Source organism: Phycodurus eques, chromosome 15, assembly GCF_024500275.1.
Source record: "Phycodurus eques isolate BA_2022a chromosome 15, UOR_Pequ_1.1, whole genome shotgun sequence".
Taxonomy (NCBI): Eukaryota; Metazoa; Chordata; class Actinopteri; order Syngnathiformes; family Syngnathidae; genus Phycodurus; species Phycodurus eques.
In genome coordinates this window covers 14068826-14094766 of record NC_084539.1, presented here as the reverse complement: position 1 = coordinate 14094766, position 25941 = coordinate 14068826, and the positions used below count along the sequence as shown (strand labels likewise).

Sequence of the window (25941 nt, the reverse complement as noted above, 5' to 3'; positions counted from 1 at the left end):
CAACCAATCAGCTGGTATGTTTTCCTGCCCAGTCTGCCAATTGAATCAATAGTTGGAATACTCAGTTGTCAGAGCTAAACTGTTATTGCCACACCTGGACTTGGGGGAAAAAAAAGTTACACAGCTGTCCACCATCTTTATTTGGAGTTGTAAATAGTAAAACATTATTATTCTCAATTAACCCTTCATCATTCACCTAGCAAAGGTAAAGATCCACAGTGGAAGAGCCAGAAGGCTAAAGTCGTCTAATGTATTGTGAAAAGGTTCTATTGAAGAACTGCGGTTCAAGTCTTCCACAAATCAGTACGCATACCAATTCAGATCATCTGAGAGGCACAATTAATCACAAACACAAAATTCTAATCTGGCAATGGAAAATCCCTTTAAAGCAACTGCTTGTCCTCATGAGGCTAACGGATACGCTTCTAGTCTAAACAGAACTACTTAACTAAACTATTAATTTTGTTTGAATTCCATATACAGTGTTCAAACGTATTGTCAGTCCAAAAGTAAAAGATCCATCCATTAATCTATTGTCTTTACTGCTTATCTTATTCAATGTGTTGACACAGTGAGAAAGGCAGACTACACTCTCTCAGTGAATTGCAGTGTAATGTGAATGGAACAAATGATCCCATGCCTATTACACAAATTTTGGTTGTCTGACCCACTATACTACCAATGCAAAGCAAAGAGTCTACATTTCCCCATGAACGTCTTTCATTTTCGTTATAAATCCAGGGGAATGTAACTACTGGTATCATACCCCATCACACCATCACCTCCTTTCTTCATAAGGATAATGACACAAATTGGCCATACCGTCCGCCTCAGAAATCCATCTCATTGCCACATGTATTCCCAAAGAGCAGTTTTTGTGGATGGAGGAACGGAATATGTTTTCTGGCGGACCGAAGCAAACCCACTTGCCTTGTCACTGCTAGAAAATGTCAAAAATAGGGGAAAGAAACTGGAGAAGCAGAGCAGTCTTTGGAGAAATGTAAATAAACACCTCCTCGGCAGTGACTGGAAAGTCTTGAAATGTCTGGAAAACTGTTTTGACATTTTCCAGGTCTTGTCGGGCTTTGTGACAACAACAAATTCAGACAGGGGCATTGCACTTGGTGTTATTTAAAAGCAGCTCTCATACATACCAAGTAGTTAGTCAGGGCTGAATCAGATCACTTAGATTGATGAGTCAGGACTAATCATCCTGATTAGCCACTGCATAAAAATCTTATCTTAATGCTGTCAGATAACAACTCATCATCTACTTATTGTAAGTAGGATTTGGTAAATTAAATACTTAAAGCATAATTTCCATCAAGATAAACGTGTCCAGCCAAACACACACCAGCACTTTATTAGATAATTACTAATGCCACCAACGCAATAAGACTTCAACTTCACGTAGAACCATTTGCATTGTTCTTGCATCCTAAACCTTACAGTCAACATCATAATCATTTTATTTTCTTACCAGAGAGGACCTAAGTCATGTAATGAAGGCCATTGTTAGATAATTAGTCACAGTAACTTAACTGTTCCCCCTGTTTTAAATTAGGAAATGTGCCTCTCTCCCAGTGTAATTAGTGTCTGTTTGGGAAGGATTTGGTCTGATGGAATACAAAACTGGGCAAAAGGTCGATGAACAACTCTTGTTGTCAATAAATCTCATGAAATATCATCCATGCATCTATTTTGGATACCGTTTGTCATCATTAGTGTTGCGGGTGAGCTGTATGCTTTGGTTATATTTCCCTACACTAATATTCTGTTGCTTTGTGTTTGCTCAGGTTCTGGGCGTGGCTGCAGGTGAGCTGGGCTCGATTGTACATGATTGTTTTGGATTATGCTTTACCATTGTTTACAGCCTCTGTATTGCAGTCAGTCTGTGCCAGAACATCTCTCCCTGTTCCTTGGTATTCCCCTGCGTTGACCTTCAAGTTTAGGTACAGTATACGCTCTGCCTTTTGATATCCTTACCTAGCTTTGTCTAGCGATTTTCATTTGTACTTTGTCCAGTTGGACAGAGTATCAATGGTCATCTGTCTTGGATGTTTATAATTGAGCTCATTGCTATTTTCCTAAGACACAATTTCCCAGTTGTCTTCAAAGGAGCTTTCCCACATTAATCTTTCTATAAACGTTGCTGCATGTTTTTTTTTCTTTCTTCAATCGAGTTTGTCCATTTTCTATTGTTCACAGTGTCAGCACCTTTATATTTCTTTCTTTAACACTCGCATTGCCTTGGCCAAGCTTGGTCATGCCTTACTTACAGCAATCTGCCTTTTTTTCCCTCTCTAAATCTTTCAGTCCTTCCCCTGTAGCACCCTCTTTCAGTGTTTATCTCATTCTGTGATTTCCTAAGCCAGTAATCATCTGAGGTCGTGACCGGGATGCCATTTAAATAAAGCAGTCAGCAGAAACCATTACTGTATGTATACTTCTGAAATGGCTCTGTGGTTTCCAGTTTGTCCCCGAGAAAGATTTCTTTTTACTCTCTTTTCTCCACGTGACTACTTCCACACACTGTAGATTAGATAAAATCACAAAGTGTCACTAGGTCAGCATGATTGATAAACAGCCTGGCGGTGTGAATAGAGTGAGCTAATGTTTGGAGAAGCATGCCTAAAAGACTGGAAGCACAGGGACTTCTTTGAAATGGTAATAAAGAATGTTTGTGCTCCATTGTAACAAAAACATGGCAAAATGTCCAAAAAAGGATTAGCGAGCCATTGCTTTGAGGTTTCAAATGTTTTTTTTGTCTATTTTAGTCCAATTTTTGAGATTTGAAAGTACTTGAGAACTGTGAAATCAATATTCAGTACTCAGAGCTCCTGCATGATGGAAGATTTGCACCAATACTGATATTTATTCATCTGACTTTGACGTCAGATCCTTCAAAATCAGATATAATATGGACATCAAAGCTTCAGTACATCAAAGTTTTAAAAAGGTCAGAAAATTAAAAGCAATCCAGTGTTGAGGTATGCATTTGACTTAAGCGTTGCTGTTCGTATTCAGCCTGATATTGTTAACATTTAGTTCTTGATTGAAGGGACAAGAAAGTTTATTTAATTCAAAATGGAAGTTGAGAGTTACTTCCAGAAGAAAACTTTAATTTGCATTCTGGCCTTTTACCAAATCATCAAATCTAATCTGACCTGGCTGGGTCTGCTGTTTTGTTGAGCTATGGATTTACTGGCGAACTTGTTGGTGTTTTATTCAGCTTGATTTTCTTTACTTTCGTGTTGCAAGCAAAAGTATGTAAAACAGGGATTTCTGCACAATTGGTCATAAAATGTGATGTGATCTCCATCTAAGTCCCATCAATAGACACATTTTGCCATGTGTTTGTGAGATTTTGCAATGGTCTGATTAAACCAAGTTTTAACTATCATCATACTTTCAAAAGGTGTGTTTGACACAAACACAACACAAAAGAACACCATACCGACAGCAAAGCATGGATGGTGGTAGCATCAAGCTTTGGGGCACGTTTTAATCAGTAGGAATTGGGGCCTTTTTAGGCAACGTGGATGGGATTACGAACAGTTCAAAATAGCATTGTAATTGTTAGCACTATACCCTCAGGTGTCTGCTAGAAAGCAAAAAAAAAAAAACAGTAAAAGCCTACTAGAACTGAAATTTATTTGGGATCAATCGGAGGCACTTTAAATGGTGGCATTTTGCTTTCATCACTGGATAATTATGGTTTTCATGCACCAAGGTAATCTGAATAAATCTTTATAATACTATATTTCAGTAATAAATAACAGCTCACAAATTGCAGGATTACCGTGTTCCTATAAAAATGAAGCAAAGCTGAAAAAATGAGAGCAATCAGTTGGGGAAGCCGTTAATGACACATTTGAAAGGAGGTTTTCCACAAATTAGCAATTTAGACATTCTTAAACAAAAATTAGAAGGACGCAACTGTGCCTGATTAAAAAGGCCACACTGTGAACAGGTATTTCTTGCATTATACTTGGGATATTTCAGTAGTAAATAACAGCTCACAAGTTGCCGGAATACTTTGCTTCTAAAAATGAAGCAAAGCCTGAAAAATGAGCAAAATTTGTTGGGCAAGCATTTAATGGTACATTTCAAACAAGATTACAGAGTGTGCTGCAAATTAGCAACTGACGCTTGCTTAAACACAAACCATAAGGACGCTATTGTGCTGATTAGAAAAGCCGCACTGTGAACAGAAATTCCTTGCAATAAGAGCTTCAACCACAGACATACAGAGCATGCACACGCATAACAGGTGATCGTGTGACCTGCATACCGGGCATCTTTCGACTCTGACAGTGGATGGCAGAGTTTGGCTTGTCACCATGTCAGATGGGTTCTGCCTTCAGAAAGTTGACACACAGACAGAGTTATAATAGTGTGGCAAACCAAAATAAGGAAAGATCTTTAGTGGCAATGCCACAGCTTTCATGGCATTTGTGTTCATACACTTGTGGAATGTATGCCGCATGTTCTGATGATCAAGCATCGAACACTAAGACAATCGAGATACAGTAATTCATTCACAGAGGGTCCTGTGCATGAGCCAACACCTGACGCACACACCACACACATGGATAAAGGCTTTTGTTGGACAGAGGTGTTGACTCAGAGGAGGGACAAGAAAAGAATGATATCTGTTGGTGTCACTCAAACTTTTTTTTTCCCGGGTGCAATAAGCACCAGCAGCTGAATGCACCAAGAGCTCGGGTGCCCATTAGAGTGAAAGTGCCTAGTTCGGCAAACATGAGCATTGATAATCAAATAAAGTGCTCTGAAAGACCATTTGAGAGCCACAACTGAAGTGATGGACACTAGCCTTAACTTAAATAGCTTCTTTCACATTGGCCAACTAAACTGGTATTTTCACAGCTTTTTGACAGCTCACAAGTCTGGGCATCCCTGCTAAAGCTACTGCCCCTGAGACCTGACCTCGGATAAGTGGTAGAAAATGGATGGATGGATGGATGTATTTGATGAAAATGGGTTTGGCTGACTCAATTATATCAAATAACACGGAACTACTAAATTTGAGTTGGACTTACACAAATAAAATGGATGGAAAACCTGCCCAAAATGTATTTGTGTTCATCCAATGAGTAATTTCTTTGAGTATACCAAAAATATTCTAGAGGTAGATGGCTATAAAGAAGTCATTATCCAATCAACTGGCCTGTTTGTAGTTACTACAATGCATTTCCAGCTTTACCTGCTAATTATAGTTTTTTTCAATGAAAATGTCATAAGATTTGGTCCAGTCTCTTGATGTTTGTATGTGTATAATCATATCTCTGTAGAGGATACAAGCTCATCTGTCTGTGGTTAAACCAATCAAGTGGTTTTATGTTCCCATCATTGGAGAACATCACAGCTGCATCAGAGTTACTCGGAAAGAAGCAGCTCTTGTGTCCCCCAGTTCTATATAAAGCAAAAAGAGTTCTGAAAGGGCACAGTTAAAGCAGATGTCTACGCTTATGTATGTGTTTAAGTGTGCACAACCAACTTGGCCCATTACATTCCCATTCTTTCATTGCCTTAGAGACAGAAACCTGTTATGGATGTCTTTACAGGATCCTGAAAGGAACAAGCAGGGAGGTTGGCAGGGAAACAGCCATCATCTGGCTAACAGATGGGAAAAGCACAATAGGGCATCTCTGAGGGGTATACTGTCAAGCATTTCTTAACCTTTCCTTCAAAAGGTGAACACCAGCAAAAACCCAGAGCTCAAGAGTAATGTTTGGCAACTCTTCTGAAGACTGAAAGATATTCTAGTTCTACTCTGGCTAGGGTATCATGGAAAAAAAATATTTACATATACAACTAAGACTTTAAATGGATGTGATGAAATTTGGTGGTAAAAACACACCATTGCAACTTCTTCTTCAATGAAAAGCATTTTTTTTTAAAAGAGAAGCTTGCTGTAAGAGCTCACAAAAATACTTTTTTTTTTTTTTGCAAAAGGAAACCACTTGGAGTAGCACCACTTCACTCTTAATTCTCTTATGTTAAAACCATTCATGAGTAATTCTACATAGGTTTAAATCAGTAAGCTGTTAAAAACTGGACAAAGCTTTGACGCTGACCTTGCATCAGCCCTTTACTGGCTGCTCCTGATATTGAGAACTGTGTGGGTGCTTTAAAATTCCCTGTCTCAGTCTTAGCTGTAACAAGATGAGGTCACTTATCAGAAGTTAGAACATAGCAATGTTTTGAGATTTTTGAGAAACATTAATGATTAGTAGAGTCACTCACTGTTCTGGTAGCCTTGCCACTCGTTTCTCTATCTGTATTAAGGATGGGCAACCCTGATTTAGAGGGCCACATCTGGTTTATCAAAACCCCAAAAGGCCAAGCAAGTACCCCTGAACGGAAAGCAAATATTTTTTAAACCTCTCTCTCTCTCTCTCTCTCTCTCTCTCTCTATATATATATATATATATATATATATATATATATATATATATATAGGCACATCTGCCTCACAGTTCTGGGCATATATATATATATATAGGCACATCTGCCTCACAGTTCTGGGGACTGGGGTTCAAATCCCGGCCCCGCCTGTGTGGAGTTTGCATGTTCTCCCTGTGCCTGGGTAGGTTTTCTCCAGGCACTCTGGTTTCTTCCCACATCCCAAAAACATGCGTGGTAAGTTGATTGAAGACTCTAAATTACCCGTAGGTGTGAACGTGAGTGCGAATGGTTGTTTGTTTCTATGTGCCCTGCGATTGACTGGCGACCCGTTCAGGGTGTACCCCACCTGTCGCCCGAAGATAGCTGGGATAGGCTCCAGCAGCCCGTGACCTTAGTGAGGATAAGCAGTAAAGAAAATGGATGGATATACATATATATGTGCAATGTGCAATTTAGCCAGCCGCAGGAGTTAAGGTAAGGAGTTGTTCATTTTTTGTTACTGTTTTTCAGGTAATTATTTGATAGCCATGGCCGTGTGTTCCAACTTACAAATTCTGAACGGAATTCTGTCTTAAACCACGGACCCCTGAAATATGCATATCATATATTGACAATGTAGGTTCATGTCCATACTTTTAAATGAACTGTCTCTGCTCTTGGCAATGTAACATATTTGTGTGTAGTATTGTCCTAGTGACTTGTTCAAATGCTCTTTGCCGTCCGGGAGATTGGCGGAGGGCCGGAGCGTGAGTACGGCAAAATGTGTCAGGGATTCGCCTGCATTACCAGCAACTAGCAGCTTGGTTTGACAACCATTCATTGATATATATATTCCAAGAATCATAGAACTCACAGTTCCACTTGGAACTGTGAGTTCAATGATTCTTCGAGTCGGTATGCTGAACATTTTAGAATCCTGTAGAGTGGCTAGCTCTTGTTACGATGTTGACCTTTATTAATACTAACAAGCCAAGGGAACATTTGCGGTCGGGTCATGTGAAAACTAGTGATACAAAGGATGGTTTGGGCCAGAATAAACAAAGCATAGGCGTGAAAACATGCTGAGACCTATGCAAGCATGTTTGCAGATGCATCACAAATACTAATACCTATGTGTGAAAATACTTACTGTGCATAATTGTGTAAAGCTTTTAATTGTGGATTAGTTAAATGTGCTAATTTCTTGGCAACACAATTTCCCCAATAAAAGTAACAAAGCACCTTCTTCTGACAATAGCTTTAGTCGATTGTGGCAACAGTCTGAGATAGCAGACACATCGGAGGAAAATCGCATGGAATCCTCTGGTATGTTTTGTCTAGGACCAAGACATCCTACTTCTGAGTACCAACATGCACTTTTCCCACAATTCACACTTTAACTCAGTTTTGAGTCAGTTCAATGTGTTTGCTAGTTCAGTGTGTTTGCCATAGAAATGTAGGCAAGTAATTTTGAAAAATTGGAACGCTCAATGTCTGAAAAAAACTATTGCACAACAATACTCCTGGAAGCTTGCAAAGTGGGAGACATATCTCTGTGGAATGTTTGGACATAAAACTTCGTCAGACTTCACACTTTGCTCAGCTGAAAGATAAAACAGGCATCATCAAAGTAGCCTTGCTAATTTACACTGCCAGACCAAAGAAATGTGGCCATACATAACTTTGATTTAATATAAAGCTGGTCTTGTATACATAGGTTGGGACGTAAGAGTTTATCAAATAGAGGTGTATGGAATATGTACACAGTAAAGTCTATTATAGAGTTTGACCATTGCCTTAAGTAGAGAATTCAAGGACCTAACTATTAATGAAGTGTAGCAATTAAAACACATTTAGCATTTGCCCAATAACCTATTATTTCATGATTTTTTTTCTAAATGAGAGCTACTTATTGGGTATTGATTAAAGTGAAGGGCTAACAAGTTTGATACAGATTTCTGAAATTAAAAATGCTCAAATTACCTTTAATTATATGCTATTATCAGTAATTAATGATATTCATTGACATGAAGACTGATCACATTATTGATTTCTCACAATCAATTAAAAACAATTAAAAACAATGACTTAACAAAGTTGGAAAATACAGGATATATATTATGTAACTATGTACACTTTAGCTGTAGAAATCTCTGAAAATGTTTAAATTTTCTTATGATCATTTCAACAACATTCCTTGGAAATCACAATGTCCCATCACTGGTGAGCTATTTTTAAAAGAGGTCCATGTGCTACTTATGTGGCACAGGCACCATGTTGCTGACACCTGCAGAATATAGAACTGCTTCTCCCAAAGTGCCTCAATTCTAATCTTTTAAACTCCACTAATTCATGTCAAAAACCCATTGACCGCTCCAGAGAATCCACGAATTTCATCTTAGAGTTAGCTAACAAACCAAATACTGTAGATAGACAGAATGAACAGGAGGAAGATGCTTACCCAACACAATCACCACAGTTTTCAGCAGTGACATCATCGTGTCTTTGTTACGTCGTGGTCCAGAGCTGTGACGTGACATCCTCATTGTCCTTTGGCGCACATAGACAAAGATGTGGGCATACAGCGTCACCATGACAACAAATGTCACCAGGTTAAAAACAGCCCAGAAGACCAGGTAGGAGTTGCTATAAAGTGGTGCCATATTGGAGCATGATTTAATACTACAGATACAATTCCAGCCCACACTTGGAATGGCTCCCATGATGATGGACATGGTCCAGATTATGACGATTACCACCACCACACGGCGGTTGCTCATGCGTGTGTGCAGCTGCATGCGGAACACTGTGATGTGGCGTTCGATGGCGATAGCCAGGAGGTTTGCCACAGAGGCTGTCAGGCTGGTGTCGATCAAACCTTGGCGGAGCAGCCATGTTGAAACAGTCAGACGCCTTGTGTTTGGTCCCGTGTTGAACATCAAGTAGAAATAGGCCAGACCAGCAAAGAAGTCTGCAGCTGCCAAGTTAGCCATCAGGTAGTAGATGGGGAAGTGGAATCTCCGGTTGACATAGATGGCAATCATCACCAGGAGGTTGGCGAGCATGATGAAAATGCAGACTGTGATGCCCAGGCCCATCACCAAGCGACTCACCGTGTTCCAGTCAGTAGCTAGGTACTTGCCACTGCGGTTGTAGAAGAAGGCAATGGTCTCATTATAGTAGCACTGCTCCTCATCCATGATGGTTGTGAAGTTTCTGAAATGAAGAGGATACCTTATGAGTCACAGATCATTTGTTCTCTGTATTCGACATATCCCTGTAGAGCAGAGGACCAACACAATGCAGCTCTTTGAATCTTGACTCTATACTTTGGTCAATGGAATTGGCTGGAAATTAAAAACCTAATGCAAGTTTACCATTGAGGGAGAAAACCAAAGTACCCACAAAGTAATGTTCCCTCTCATGTACAGTACCAGTACGGTTGCCTTAATTTTGGAAGTTGGATGTCCACTTCAATACAGTACCAAGGGACACAGCCAAAAAAAGCCTAAATTTGTATAAATGACAGGGCTATGACAAATCAGCTCAATGGAGGACCGATCAGCATTGCTTTAGGTCAAGCATATAGTATCAGGTTGCCATGTTTGGAGCCCCAGTTGACCTTTTTCTACAAAATGTCCCTTGTAGTACCTGTTTTGGCCAATAGAAAAGTGCTACTCGTGGTATAATTGTTCCAAGGCAAGTGGAAAATGGACACAGATAACACTATGTTGTCAGTGGAGAAGACGAAAACTCCATCCAGAATAGATTACAAGATATGAAAAAGAGAACTGGAGTTATGCTCGGCAGTTAATGTACAGTGTACAGTATGTCAGATAACTGGGGACTATGGCAGAGTGAGTCTATAATCTTGTGATCTAATTGATTACAGAATGAACAAATGGTACAGTATGTGAATGGTAGCATTCCTGGAAAACTAAGGTACAAGCTTACTGCAAATATTCCTTGTGTAATTTCACATTTTGACTTTTGTAATAATGTCATCACCATAAAATGCATGCGCGTGTTAACCTCTGCATTTTAGTAAATTGGATCAGTTCGGAATTCTTCAGGAATGGAATAATGGAACTAGATCAGATGGCGATATGGACGAAGAGCTGCTCGGAGAAAATGTCAAGGGGCACACAGTACTCAAATTTCTGAAACAAGGACAGTTTTCATTTAAAATCTTGCCTAATATGCCAACTTTTTGTTTAAGCTCCTCCACATAATACAAGAAACAGTATAAATTCAACTACTGTTGAATATGTTCAAAGCTTAGTACAACAAAAAACAAAAAAAACAAAAACAAAAACACGTTAAACACTTAAAACACTTAAAAACACTTAAACACGTGACTGTAGTTTTGGAGTCATGTTTGGTATAAATGGAAGATTTGACATAGATGAAAATATAAACTGTTAAACTCAATGGTCACGTTTTGCTGTGATGTATTGAACTTTTACCAGCTATCAGTGAAGGTCATCTGTAGTATAAACACCAACCCTGTTGTCAAGTGAGTGTGGTATTGCCAGTGCTCATGTTTTAGATTAATAATATCGACAATAATATGCATGTTCCCATGATATTTGTTGAAAACTGCTATTCATTGCTCATAATGAAATTCTTGTGCTTTTTCTCCTTTACAATGAGTTAAGTGTCCAGTAAAAACATTTTTGATTTTCCTCGCAAACCAATGTGTCAGAGAATGTAAACTGAGGTGGTTTCCCGAAACATTAACTAATCTTTTTGGATTTAGACTGAAATGAAAGAACTTTGCAGGATTGTGAAGGTAGAGTGTACCTTCAACTTAGTATATATTAGAAGTTGAACCTTTTTTTAAGAACACGCAACACAGAACACCTATTGTCAACAAAGTCACAGGTTACAGAAACAGCAAGTGTTTACCAGCTGTGTGTGTTTGTGAATAAACCATAGTGGGACATGTGACTAAATCTCCTTTTTCCACCCCATCTGGTCCAGTTTAATGAGTGTTCCGGTTTTGGGGAAAAACAACTCAGAAACTGAGAACGGTAAGAAAGAGTAACAGGACACTTTGTATGAACCCACAGAACTTACAAACATAAACAAATGTAGGAAGAATGTTTATTGTGTGTGTGTATATGCATATACAACCCCAATTCCAATGAAGTTGGTACGTTGTCTTAAACATAAATAAAAACAGATTACAATTATTTGCAAATCATGTTCAACCTATATTTAATCAAATACACAACAAAGAAAATATTTAATGTTTAAACTGATAAACTTTATTGTTTTTGCAAATAATCATTCACGTAGAATTTTATGGCTGCAACACGTTCCAAAAAAGCTGGGACAGGGTCATGTTTACCACTGTGTTCCATCACCTTTTCTTCTAACAACATTCAATAAACGTTTGGAAACTGAGGACACTAATTGTTGAAGCTTTGTAGGTGGAATTCTTTCCCATTCTTGCTTGATGTACAGTGTACAGTGTCTCTGTTGTCGTATTTTACGCTTCATAATGCGCCACACATTTTCAATGGGAGACAGGTCTGGACTGCAGGCAGGCCAGTCTAGTACCCGCACTCTTTTACTACGAAGCCACGCTGTTGTAACACGTGCAGAATGTGGTTTGGCATTGTCTTGCTGAAATAAGCAGGGGCGTCCATGAAAAAGATGTTGCTTAGATGGCAGGATATGTTTCTCCAAAACCTGTATGCATTAATGGTGCCTTCACAGATGTGTAAGTTACTCATGCCATTGTCACTAACACAGCCCCATACCATCACAGATGCTGGCTTTTGAACTTTGCGTCCATAACAGTCCGGATGGTTCTTTTCCTCTTTGGCCCGGAGGACACAGCGTCCACAATTTCCAAAAACAATTTGAAATGTGGACTCGGACCACAGAACACTTTTCCACTTTGCATCAGTCCATCTTAGATGAGCTCGGGCCCAGAGAAGCCGGCTGCGTTTCTGGGTGTTGTTGATAACTGGCTTTTGTTTTGTATAGTAGAGTTTATTTGCACTTACGGATGTAGCGCCGAACTGTATTTACTGACATTAGTTTTCTGAAGTGTTCCTGAGCCCATGTGGTGATATCCTTTACACATTGATGTCGGTTCTTGATGCAGTGCCGCCTGAGGGATCGCAGGTCACGGGCATTCAATGTTGGTTTTCGGCCTTGCCGCTTACATGCAGTGATTTCTCCAGATTCTCTGAACCTTTTGATGATATTATGGACCGTAGATGATGAAATCCCTAAATTCCTTGCAATTGTAAGTTGAGGAACATTGTCCTTAAACTGTTCGACTATTTTCTTACGCACTTGTTCACAAAGAGGTGAACCTCGCCCCATCTTTCCTTGTGAATGACTGAGCAATTCAGGGAAGCTCCTTTTATACCCAATCATGGCACCCACCTGTTTCCAATTAGCCTGCTCACCTGTGGGATGTTCCAAACAGGTGTTTGATGAAGCATTCCTCAACTTTCTCAGTCTTTTTTGCCAACTGTTCCAGCTTTTTTGGAACGTGTTGCAGCCATTAAATTCTAAGTTAATAATTATTTGCTAAAAACAATAAAGTTGATCAGTTTGAACATTAAATATCTTGTCTTTGTAGTCTAATCAATTAAATATAGGTTGAACATGATTTGCAAATCATTGTATTCTGTTTTTATTTATGTTTAACACAACATCCCAACTTAATTGGAATTGGGGTTGTAGAAAACCCATACAGATGCCACTTTGTCTCTCTTAAATATCTTGGGACATGGGGACAATCGAGTATAACATGTTTTTGTGTCTAAAGAAAACTAAATGTGGTGTAATGTGCTACAAACAAAACCAGAAGAAAAAGATCACGCACACAAAAATGAATGTTTATTTTTTGTGTGAAGCCTCTCTCTCAAACTCCACTCATTTGTCAACAAAAAGGACTGTAAACCCCAACCCCCCGTCCCCTCTTGGACTCAATTTTGTAAATACTTTCTTCATTAAAAGGCAGTGTAAAGAAGCCATATTGAAAGCCATGGAACTTTTGTTGTTTGTTGCATATTAACTGCAAAGGAAACCTAAAATCTCAAGCTCCTGATATGTTACATCAAATAGTGTAACAGTTTTATGGGTATCTTAAGGCCATAACAAAATTCCTGAATGGATTTTTTTGCCCACACTGTACTATAAAGTTAAAATGTAGCTTACTTATTACCCTTAATCCAAGACAAAGACAAGATAGTACTGACCAACATACTGGATGGGGATTTTTGCAGCATACCACATCCCAGTATCCCTCAGCCGAAATGGGTGTGTGTTAGGCATGGCAGTCAACCAATAATAGAGTTCTAATCAATAAACTTTATTCGTGTTCGTTTATGTGTCCAATTTCCCAGTTAGGCCAATATGGAGTTCTGTGTTTGTTTGGGATGGATGTATTCCATTCATTGAATTAACAAATACTACAACCACAATATAGAACATATTGTTAAATTAATACCACTCACACACAGCGAGCACAAATTACACATAGTGGAGGTTGGATATTAGTCTTTCCAAGCACAGTAAGCAGGGGCGAGTCTAGGTTGAGTACTTCGGGTGACCTAATTTTGGAAAGTATCCTTCTGAAATTTGATCAAAGTTTTTAGACCTTGAAAAATAACAACTACACAAAAAGAAAAGAAGACAAACTCATTATCATGAAATAATGTTTTTTTTAAGTCTCTCACCTGCAACTGGTTGACTTAAAAAGAAAATAGCGTGTGTCTATCTGTTGAAAAGCAGACATTTGCAAACAGTGTTTCATCAGGTGTCCTATCGTAAATTTTTTAACTAGATTTAGCACATTAGTTATGGCAATGGAAGCGACCTGAGACTGCCATGTTTTTTTTTTGTTTTTTTAACTGAAAATAAACACCCACACTGCAAAAACTCAAAATCATTAAAAAAAAGACATCACATAGTTTTTAGATAGTTTTCAGTTGTTTAAAGCTAATATTTACTTGAAATAAGTAGACAAAAAGTTTGCCGGGAGTAAGTTTTTTTTTTTTTCTGAGTTTTTTTTTTTAATGTGATGTGTCTAATTTTAATTGGTTCTGACTAGAAATAAAATATTCTTGGTAAGATTTTGAGCTAAGCAGTACACCCATTACAACCCCCTGCCGACTGTGCAGACACATAACTTAGAGCAATTCAAGAGGAGACTTTGAACCATCGCCATGTGGTCAAGTTTCATTTCATAAATTGTGTCAGGGTTGTAAATCAAGCATTACCTGGTCATTAGCGTTACCACAGCTGGAAATGTGTGTAGCGATTCGGACCATAGATATGAAGACTATACTCTAACGCGCTGTAGCAGCCCGGCTAACCGATGTGCCCGATGGGCATAGAAATTAAGTCATAAATTGCTGATTTCTCAACCGATTTTCACGAAGTTTACTTGTTTGTCAATGTCAAAGCATGTTCTATCAACACAGAAATGTTTTTCTAATAAATAAATTATATATGTATAATTTTTTTTTTTTCATTAATTTGAGGATGACTTCATAGGGTGGGCTAAGGCAAGATTTGGGTGGACTGGGTGCCCCCCCAAAATAGGGCTGGCCATATCACATATCACTAACAGTGAGTATAGACATCATTATCATCAATTCCAAGATTGATTCAAGATTACAATACTCCTTTTTTGACTGACAATGCCCTAGTCATGTCACTAAATAAGGTAAACAAAATAGTATTGACATTTTGGATATACAGTTCTCCAGATAGACCACTGCCAAAATTAACATAATTAAATAAAAAACCCTCATAAAGTACATATTGAATAAAAACTTTGATGCAAGTCTTGTATTGGATTGTGCAAGTGTGCCCAATCAGTGGTCAAATTTCACTCAGGAAAAAAAGTATATCGATCCATGTTTCTGTTACTTTATGGAACTTAATGGAACCTAAATTGAAAAAATATCCAAATCTTCCTATAACTTGCACTCATTGTGTCTCCAGAGGAAATCATGGCTTGGCCATTAATAGCACTGAAAGGAGAGAGACTGAGTGACAGCAGCAGCCCTAATGCCTGATAGATCCATAATGAGGTGGAGTCTATGACAACTACCACCACAGATGAAAGCCCATCTCGTCCACTTGTCATCTGTGGGTTATGGCCATTAAGTATCTGGAGGGAGCCATGAGCTTTTAGATGCCTGAGACCAGTTGTCTGTACTGAAGTGGAAGAGGAAGTGGCAGTGACATCTGAGTGCACTTTCCATTTCGATTCACGCTTGGAGCCTGTGGCGAGAGATACTGGAATTGTGTGTCCAACGGTGTGTGTTTGTATGCAACAATTGCAGGGTGGTTCCTTTTCCCCTGAAAAGATAGAGACCAATGTGAACTGAAATGAATGTTCAAGTGTTTGGTGTGAGTGAAGCAGAGAACATTAGGAAGCACGTGTGTGTATGTGTGTGTGTGTGTGTGTGTGTGCGCACGTGTGTGTGTGTGAGCGTGTGTGTGCGTGTGCGCGCACGTGTGAGTCGTCGGACAGGCTAAAATGAAAGGACCACCCACAAATTGCATGAAGTCATTATTTAAGTATGCACAACCAAAGTCCTGAACAGATGAATCTTTAAAATCAAACATGGCAATTTGTACCATTCCAAATTCTACCAAAAATTGGGAGGAACATTTTTCTGCTTCTCACAAAATCACAGAGTTCAAAAGGCCATGGCGCACGACGCCGTGTGAGACCTTTGCATATCTTGTAAGACTCCAAGCATATCTCATGAGACCTTCGTGTCTTTGTGTGTGGCGTCACCACAGAAGGGTACCAGAGACGAAGAAGAAGAAAAATGGGATAATGACCATAGAACAAGAAATTGGAAGCGGTATAGTGTCACATGCACATCTCTCTCTAGGATGTTCAGTAAAATATGACTAAAGTGGCAATAATGAAAAAAAAAAGTCTTGAAGAAGCTGTAGAATTAGCTTTGTGTGCTCACTATATTCACTGTATTGACAAAGGTTTCGCTATGCCTCTTTTAATTAATTAATCGATAAAGGGTTGGTATAGACCACTTAGATACCTCTAAATTTTAATAATTAATTCCACCAAGATGTTTTGGATAATTCTATGCTTACAATAGTCCCTTTTCTGTTCCATCATGACTGTGCCAGAGTTTGTGTGGAATAACATATGAACACTGACCCATCAAACACCTTTGGAATAAACTCGAAGCGAGATTGTGAGTCAGGCGCTCTCTTTTACCTCAAAGTCTTCCCAGCAGTTGAAGGGACTTCTGTGAACCTCTGTGTACTCCATATTTCTGTATGACAGTTTTGTTGTTGTTGTTTGTTTTTGTTTTTTTGTTTTTTTAAATCACGATCATTATTACTGCTTTTCTTTGAGAACTAACTTCCAGACCTTTCAGAAGTCTTGGGAAAAAAAGGATTTTCATCAAAATCTGCAGAATCTATGAGGCTTATTACAACAATGATGAGGCGAAGCATCATAATTATGAGCTGTAGTAATTTTGTCAGCATTTATAAAATTCAGAAGAGAGTGACGAGGAGCAGAGATACATATTATTTTTAGACTGGCTCCAGTTCAGCAAGTTAGCATTTCAAATATTCATTAAAGGGTTTACAACTATCCAGAGTGAAATGTCCAAGGGACACGGTACATCTGGATCAAGTTTTTTAATTTGTCAGCTCTATCTCAAGTTTTCTTTGTATTTTATTTCCTGATGAACCTTGGACTGTGAGTCTAATCTGTAAAATGAACCTTTGACTGTGAGTCTAATCGGTAAATTCCATCTGGTCCGGGTTGTTGCTAAATGGATAACACCCTGTATGTATGACAAGTGTAACTGAGAACACTCACCATATGTCTTCAATCTTTCATTGACTCTCCTCCTTTTAAGTAGGCCTTCATTTGTTCTGCTTGTCTAAACTTGTGCTCCCTTTTCATAGGCTCTCCTCGCTTTATTGTCTTTTTCTTACTTTGTCATAAGGGGGGGAAACAGTGCAGTTTAAGCAGGCGACGGATTAGGATTCATCTTTGTGTTTTTTTGTTTTGTTTTTAAAAAAAAAAACACTGACAAGAGGTATTCTAAAGAGTTCAAATGACACTGCCAACTGCTGGGCCAGCAACCATGTTGCAGCACAGTCATTTTTGCAGGACCATGGGAGAGGAGATGTTTAAATCAAACATTTTGCTTTTATTTGGTCGTTATCTTCTGAACATACCCTTCGAGTCTCTAGCTTTTCTCCATCCTGCTCATATGTTAGCAATGCCCACCTACTACTCTTCGCACCATTAACCTCAGCACGTCACACTACTTATGTCAATCTTCTTCGTTGTATTCAGCTTTCTCTGTTTCCTCCTTCTACCCCTCTACTCGTCCATGGCACTCCCCCTCCTCACCCCTTGTGTACTCCGCCCTCCACACAATGTGCGCATTGTTCACATTCCCCCACTCCAGAAAGCCAAGAAACGGGGACGTCTAACAACCCAGAATACACACAAACACTGACACACATACAGTACATACATACAGACTTTTCATTCTCTAACTTTTTCTTGAACCTCATGCACGTAAGCCACACTTAAACCACACACATACACCCTCATACTCACACATAGGCTCTGCTGATTAGTGGCAGAGCTGAGCACAAGGGATGGATTGAGAGTCCGAGGTGAGTCATACGTGACTCCAACCGTGACGGGATTCACAGTTCGTCTGCGTACGATACCCCTAAACACTTCTACCAGCCACTACAAATACACATGGTTCAGTCTTCGAATAGCATGTCTGAAGAATAGCTAAATGGGGTCGAAACCATTTAATTTGATTGCATGTGACTGGAAAACCATCAACGTGAGTATAATATAATAACTAATTATCCATCCATTAATCAATCAACGCAACTCATCATGTTCAGGGTCACGGCAGCCGACTTAAAAGTAAAAGGTGGACTACACCTGGTGTGATCAATGAAAGGGGCAACAATGGTTATGCTCTCTCAGTCTATGTCTGTGCTTACCCTAGGAGAAGCAAGCATGCAGCAGTCGCCGCGAACACGAAAGAGGAGGCGGCCAAACACCAAAAGGAAAGCGCCGACGTGATCCAGCCGACTGGACGTCTGCTAACAAAAGCCGGGCTTGCCATTGGCCCAGCAGTATGGGGGGTGGCGGGATTGAGGCCTGACTCGTTACATGAAACACATCCGCTCCTGAAATTAGTTTGTTTCAACGTGACAAGAAACATGCAGAAAAATATATGTTTCTTGATCGTCAGGGCTATTTTGATTAAAGCATGCCACATTTTGGCAAGACACCGACGATCTATTTGAATTTATTAGGGAATTATTATACCTAAAGCAGCAGGAAACTTGTAGAAAAGTTAGTATGTAAAAATTAACAGTTGCTTCTGATTTGCGCAGAGCCACTAACGGTGATCTCTAATTTCTCAATAACATCCTAAATCTTACATATATTATACAAACCCTTTCATTTGGCTTCACATTTTTCCAAAGACGATATCTTGGAATAGCCTAGTGGCAGCTGCAATCTGACCAATGGGGTTCTGGAAAATCCAATGACGCACCCTTTCATTTTGCATTTCCTCTTTTTTCCTGCTGTGATCAAGTTGCTGAAGTAAGTTTACAGGCAAAGCCATCGCTCCCAACCAATGGAACGGAACAGAACCCAAATATTGTGTGGAGTGCATTTCTCATCCTAACTCAGTGTCACTTGTGGTGACAAAGTTTGAATTCAGACCACCCAGTTTTAAACCAGCAGAAGAATGCCACCGATTAAAAAGTGGTCAAGATCAAAAGTAGTCAAGATCATTCTTTCTGGTCTTCACTCGCACGGAAATGCCAAAACCCACCCAATGATTGCCTACTCATTTTAAATGTGTGACAGCGCAGATTAAAATTTATATTGCTCAGCAAAATTATCAAAACTGTTCTCCATATGCTGTTGAGGATGTATTTCATTAACTTTGCAGTTTGCCACTTTTGAGCATGCTAGGAAACACAAACAAACAAGAGCTGCCATTGTTGTCCCATGACAACACAATGTGATGGACTCAAGCCATTAAGAAGAAAACACATTGAAAAAAAGTGCAGCTTTTCATTGTTTGTAAAATGTCCCATGACAAAAACACCACAAAGCTGACGTGCAAAGTAATGGAACACAGCCTCATATGAATTTCACAGGAAGTTCCATCCATCCCTCCATCCATTTTCTACCGCTTATCCGGGTCGGGTCGCGGGAGCAGTAGCTTTAGCAGGGACGCCCAGACTTCCCTCTCCCCAGCCACTTCATCCAGCTCTTCCGGGGGGATCTCAAGGCGTTCCCAGGCCAGCCGAAGGATGTAGTCTCTCCAGCGTGTACTGGGTCGTCCCCGGGGTCTCCTCCCGGTGGGACGTGCCCGGAACACCTCACCAGGGAGGCGTCCGGGAGGCATCCGAATCAGATGCCCCAGCCACCTCACCTGGCTCCTCTCAATGCGGAGGAGTAGCGGCTCTACTCTGAGATCCTTCCGGATGACCGAGCTTCTCACCCTATCTCTAAGGGAGAGCCCGGACACCCTGCGGAGGAAACTCATTTCGGCCGCTTGTATACGGGATCTTGTTCTTTCGGTCACGACCCACAGCTCATGACCATAGGTGAGGGTAGGAACGAAGATCGACCGGTAAATTGAGAGCTTCGCCTTTCGGCTTAGCTCCTTCTTTACCACAACGGACCGATACAAGGTCCACATCACTGCAGACACTGCACCGATCCGCCTGTCGATCTCCCGTTCCATTCTTCCCTCACTCGTGAACAAGACCCCAAGATACTTGAACTCCTCCACTTGGGGCAGGATCTCATCCCCGACCTGGAGAGGGCATGCCACCCTTTTCCGACTGAGGACCATGGTCTCAGATTTGGAGGTGCTGATTCTCATCCCAGCCGCTTCACACTCGGCTGCGAACTTCTGCAGTGAGAGTTGGAGCTCACGGCCTGATGAAGCCAACAGAACCACATCATCAGCAAAAAGCAGAGATGCAATACTGAGGCCACCAAACCGGACCCCCTCTACGCCTCGGCTGCGCCTAGAAATTCTGTGCATAAAAGTTATGAACAGAATCGGCGACAAAGGGCAGCCTTGGCGGAGTCCAACCCTCACCGGGAACGAGTCCGACTTACTGTCGGATATGCGGACCAAACTCTGACTCCGGTCGTACAGGGAAGGAACAGCACGTATCAGGGGGTTCGGTACCCCATACCCCCGAAGCACCCTCCACAGGACTCCCCGAGGGACACGGTCGAACGCCTTCTCCAAGTTCAGAAAACACATGTAGACTGGTTGGGCGAACTCCCATGCACCCTCGAGGACCCTGCCGAGGGTGTAGAGCTGGTCCACTGTTCCACGGCCAGGACGAAAACCACACTGCTCCTCCTGAATCTGAGATTCGACTTCCCGACGGACCCTCCTCTCCAGCACCCCTGAATAGACCTTACCAGGGAGGCTTAGCAGTGTGATCCCCCTGTAGTTGGAACACACCCTCCAGTCCCCCTTCTTAAAAAGGGGGACCACCACCCCAGTCTGCCAATCCAGAGGCACTGTCCCCGATGTCCACGTGATGTTGCAGAGGCGTGTCAACCAGGACAGCCCCACAACATCCAGAGCCTTTAGGAACTCCGGGCGAATCTCATCCACCCCCGGGGCCCTGCAACCGAGGAGCTTTTTAACTACCTCGGTGACCTCAAACCCAGAGATAGAAGAGCCCGCCTCAGAGAACCCACACTCTGCTTCCTCATGGGAAGGCGTGTTGGTGGAATTGAGGAGGTCTTCTCCCCACCAACTCACAACGTCCCGAGTCGAGGTCAGCAGTGCCCCATCCCCACTATACACAGTGTTGGTGGTGTACTACTTTCCTCTCCTGAGACGTTGGATGGTGGACCAGAATTTCCTCAAAGCCGTCCAGAAGTCTTTCTCCATGGCCTCACCGAACTCCTGCCATACCAGAGTTTTTGCTTCAGCGACCACCAGAGCTGCATTCCGCTTGGCCAGCCAGTACCCATCAGCTGCCTCAGGAGTCCCACAGGCCAAAAAGGCCCGATAGGACTCCTTCTTCAGCTTGACGGCATCCCTCACCATTGGTGTCTACCAACGGGTTCGGGGATTGCCGCTACGACAGGCACCGACCACGTTACGGCCACAGCTCCGGTCGGCCGCCTCAGCAATGGAGGAAGTTTCAACATGATAATGAAACATTCAAACAGAACTATTTTTGCGGCAACATGCACATGCTGCCTTCTCATAAGCTAACCCTTATATGATTTGCCAAAAACACAATTTTGCCATCATTCCAAAGTAATTAGGGCTCAGGGGATTCAGCATTTATTGATTATGTTCGCAAAATTCATTATGAAATCCTACAATGCTACAAATACAATTACAGTGGTAAATTTTTCATGTTAAAGTCGACTGCATTCTTATGAGAACAAGTTACAAACAAACCATGTGAGCTGACACAGTCGTGCTACACATTTGGCTCGCTCTCGTTTGTTAAACAGTTCACATGTCCAATCGCTACTCAGTACAGGCATTCAGTGTATTAAACAAGTTTAATATGAGCACATTTCACACAGTTCAAAAATAATTATATATGGAATTCTGGCAGGTTGGGGTGAATTAATGGTTCAGAGTCAGAAAAAGAATTGGCACTTATGGGATGCTCCCATCCTATTAAAATGACATTTTTATAAAAATCATTAATTTCCCCTATAGTTGAAGAAATTTAGACACATACACAAATGCCAATCAGCTAATTCTAATTCCACGATATGAGTTTCCAAACACCATACACAAGCATACAAATTTACAATTGCAAAGCAGGAGTAAAAGCCAGAGGCTGTGCAAAGTTGCCATGGAATATGGAGGTCGTTTTTGGAGAAAAACCTCCAGACTAGACCAAATATGATAGCGAGTGTATTCCCCTGACACAGTCATTCCCTAATTGCCAGTTACATTGACAAATGGCTGAAGCCATGTGCTTTGTTTTCATTCTAAGTGGCTACATTGTGAAAACCCAGCATCTCAAGCTATTTTAATACCCGGTAGGTCAAGATAAACTCCACTGTATGTGTCAGGTTTAACAACAGTTTAATGTCAGTATGTCATCTTGTCTTCTAAAGAAAAATTACTGTAGACATAACATAACCAAAACTCCAAATCAGAGTCAAATGTTTCAGCAATGGATCTGTTAAAAAAGAAGAAAAAAAGAGGTTGCTTGCTGAAAAGGACAACATCAGTCTGCATATACATTTGAAACTAATAGTGGGTTTTTCAAACTAGTTTTGTAAAATGTGCTGTATACAGAAGACAAGCAGGGTCTTCTTGTCAGGGACTGGCCATGGAATGTTCCTGGCTAGCTGCTCCAATTAGCTCACCTCAGCCAGTCTGTCAGTCAACATGGGTTTTTCATGTTGGAGTGCAGACTGAGGGCAAGCAAGCACATCACAAAGTATTTCACGAAAAAGATAAAGGGACCCATCACATCTCTTCAAAATAAAAATAAATTATTTTCTAAAAGCATTTTTCAGTACTTTACATTAAGTGTCTTTCAATTTTTTTTGCTGGACCACTAAGGGAGAGAGGTTGAAGCCACTAAAATGCTTTCTTGGTTTTCTTCCAATTATTATGTGCTTAACAGTAAACCTTTGCTCATCTTTTAAGGAACACCTCACTCAGGAATGGCGTATAAGAACACCTCAGTTCTTGCATGCAATTTAGTCTTCATGATGTTATTCGAACATCCATCCATCCATTTTCTGAGCCGCTTATCCTAACAAGGGTCGCGGGCGTACTGGAGCCTATCCCAGCTATTATCGGGCAGGAGGCGGGGTACACCCTGAACTGGTTGCCAGCCAATCGCAGGGGACACATGAACAAACAACCATTTGCACTCACATTCACACTAAGAAACAAAGTTTGACACTTGTTTCCCTGTAAATTGGGAAATCAGAGGCGTGAGATTTGTTTGGCTTTTCCTTTCAGATAAAATTCACCTACGCAGGTCATTGCTGTTCGAAGTGCACGTTCACACAGGTGTTACGGCTCCACACATTGAGATAATTCGATGTGTGGCAACATCAAGTGTGACAGTGACAATTGCTTTTAAACTCATTAGGCTGTGGGCAGTATGTATTAGGTGTGGAAATGTATTCCGCTTACGCTCTGCCTCTGATACTGCCTCGGAAGACGCACATTCATTGGTCGACGTCAACACCCCACCCCACATTGGTACCTCACACAGAGGACAGTGAGTCGGAAATATTCATTGCCAAAACACAGTCAACAACCGGAAGATGTGATAAAGCACGTTATCATCAGACACACTGGCAGAAGAAACATCCACTGCCTGATAACATAATTTAATTTTGTGGCGATTTCAGTATCCCAGACAAAACACAAATATTATAATAAGAATTATGATTATAAATATTATAATATTCCACCAACAAAATGGAAAAGGCCCCTATTTCTACCTAAAGCCGTTTGTCAGATTTGCTACTGGTGATGTTGGCTCATCTTTGCAGTGCTCATCCAATGCCACACAGAGCGAAGCTCATTTGGCTGTGTCAGTCATCATTTTCCATCACATTCGTCTCATTTGAGCACACGACATCAGTCAGCTTCTAAACATGTATGATGACATACTGGAGGCTTTTGGAAACTGATTTGGAAAAACCTTGTTTACTGGTGAGGAAAACACCGCCGTTATCTGAAGAGTGTGTTGAGTGTATATTTCACGTACCATTCAGGATATCGTACCATTCAGGATATAATTTCGCACCCACAGAGGAAATTTAAATCCAATCCAGATTAATCGAACCAAGATGAGGCGCCATAGCAGGTACATGTACAAATTGTTTATAAAAGTAGATTAAATTAAATACATTTTAACAATCATTTTAGCCATTAATGATGAATTGGTGCAGATGCCCTTGAAAGACATTCACTTTCTGCTGCATTAGCAGAGAAAATGCAACTCTACTACCTGCACGAATGTTAAAGCAATCTACACTTTGAGATGAAGAATGGGTGGAATGCAAGTCTTTAGACAAGGGGGAGGAGGCTTGGAATAATCACAACACAGATGTTTCAAGGACCCACTTTTTTTTTGTTGTTGTTTTTTTGTAAGGACGGATATCATAGCTCATGTCAGGAAACATAAAACAGTCATCTCAAGATTGGACAATAAGTCTTTGCAAGAATATTCAGTTTGACCATGAGTGTCGGAAGTCACTAACATGAAATGCTCCCGTTACTTTTTCTTTTCTTTGAACATGACTTTCGTTTCGGACAACTCTTTCAAGTAGAAATAATGTGCAGCTTCTCTGATTACCGGAGAAACTAGTGAGCTCCTGAAGACAATCCTCCCGTTATATTTCGACCACTGGTCTGTTATATCCATGGTGACACAGTGTGTATACACGGAAGCTATAATGAGAACTAAACGACCTAAAATCTAAAACAATACTGCCAATTTTTATCACAAATTACGACATGGGTCGCATTATCTTGACTCATGTCTGCCACAGTGTTTAAGATAGATATTAAGAAATATAACTGTGACCATTTAGTAATTGTTCACATTACTTCAACTGTCCAAAAAACACTTTTATTTATTTTTAAAAAAGGTACACAAAGTGATATTTCTCTGAATAGCAAATATTTCATGACTTGGAAATGTTAAATGTATTCATTGCTAAAATTGCCAGATTGAGTCTTTTTATTTAATCCTAGAAAAATTGAAAAGTTCGCAGCCAACCAATCACTGTTGACATTACAAGTGAAAGGAAGGCTCGGAAGGTGAACGTAATTCTCCATAATTAAAACATCTTGAAAAAGCACTGACCCTCACCCCGAGCCTAAGTGTAAAAGCTTTTCACACTCTGCCGTAGCATCAAAGACCCCCTGAGGTTTGTGGTCATGGGTGGTAAGTAAACGGTGCCCTGACACACACAAGCCCACACAAAACTCTTCAAAGATATATATGGGAAAACAAATATTTAAACAAACAAACAAAAAGTCTTGTGCCAACAATACAAAAAATGGTACACATTTGTGGTGGCTTCTAAATACAATATGGATAAAGCAATATGTCAACAATGATTTAAAAAGGCAGCCTAACCACCACACAAGTCTGCTGTGTTTCGTGTTAATTAGAAGTACTAATCTCCCTCTGTACTTTTGTTACGGCATCATTTCAGTGAATGCCAAGTACCTAATTTAGTTGTCAGGCGAAATACTATACTGCCGTTAACATCTTTTTATACTTAGATGACAGTTCAAATGAACATAATGAAATAAAATGGGTTTTGAAAAATGGGTGGTTAACAAGTGTCCTGGAATGCATCATGGTTTAGCTTTAAGGTCCAAATAAATAGGACTTGATGGATTTGGTACCTTTGACCAGATCATGCTATTCTAAGACATATTCAAACTTTACTGCGTTTTAAAACAACTATCATGATGCTATTAATACTCCTACTGAAGC

At 40.4% G+C, this 25941-nt stretch overlaps 1 protein-coding gene across 1 annotated transcript in view; it reads right to left on the bottom strand.

Moving 5' to 3' along the window:
• lpar1 (lysophosphatidic acid receptor 1) overlaps window positions 1-25941 on the bottom strand; it is a 34102-nt gene that overhangs the window by 6993 nt on the left and 1168 nt on the right. Inside the window, exon 2 of the mRNA XM_061699026.1 lies at window positions 8873-9627. Coding sequence (XP_061555010.1) covers window positions 8873-9611 — 739 coding nt within the window. The 5' untranslated portion in view covers window positions 9612-9627. The remainder of the gene's footprint in view (window positions 1-8872; window positions 9628-25941) is intronic.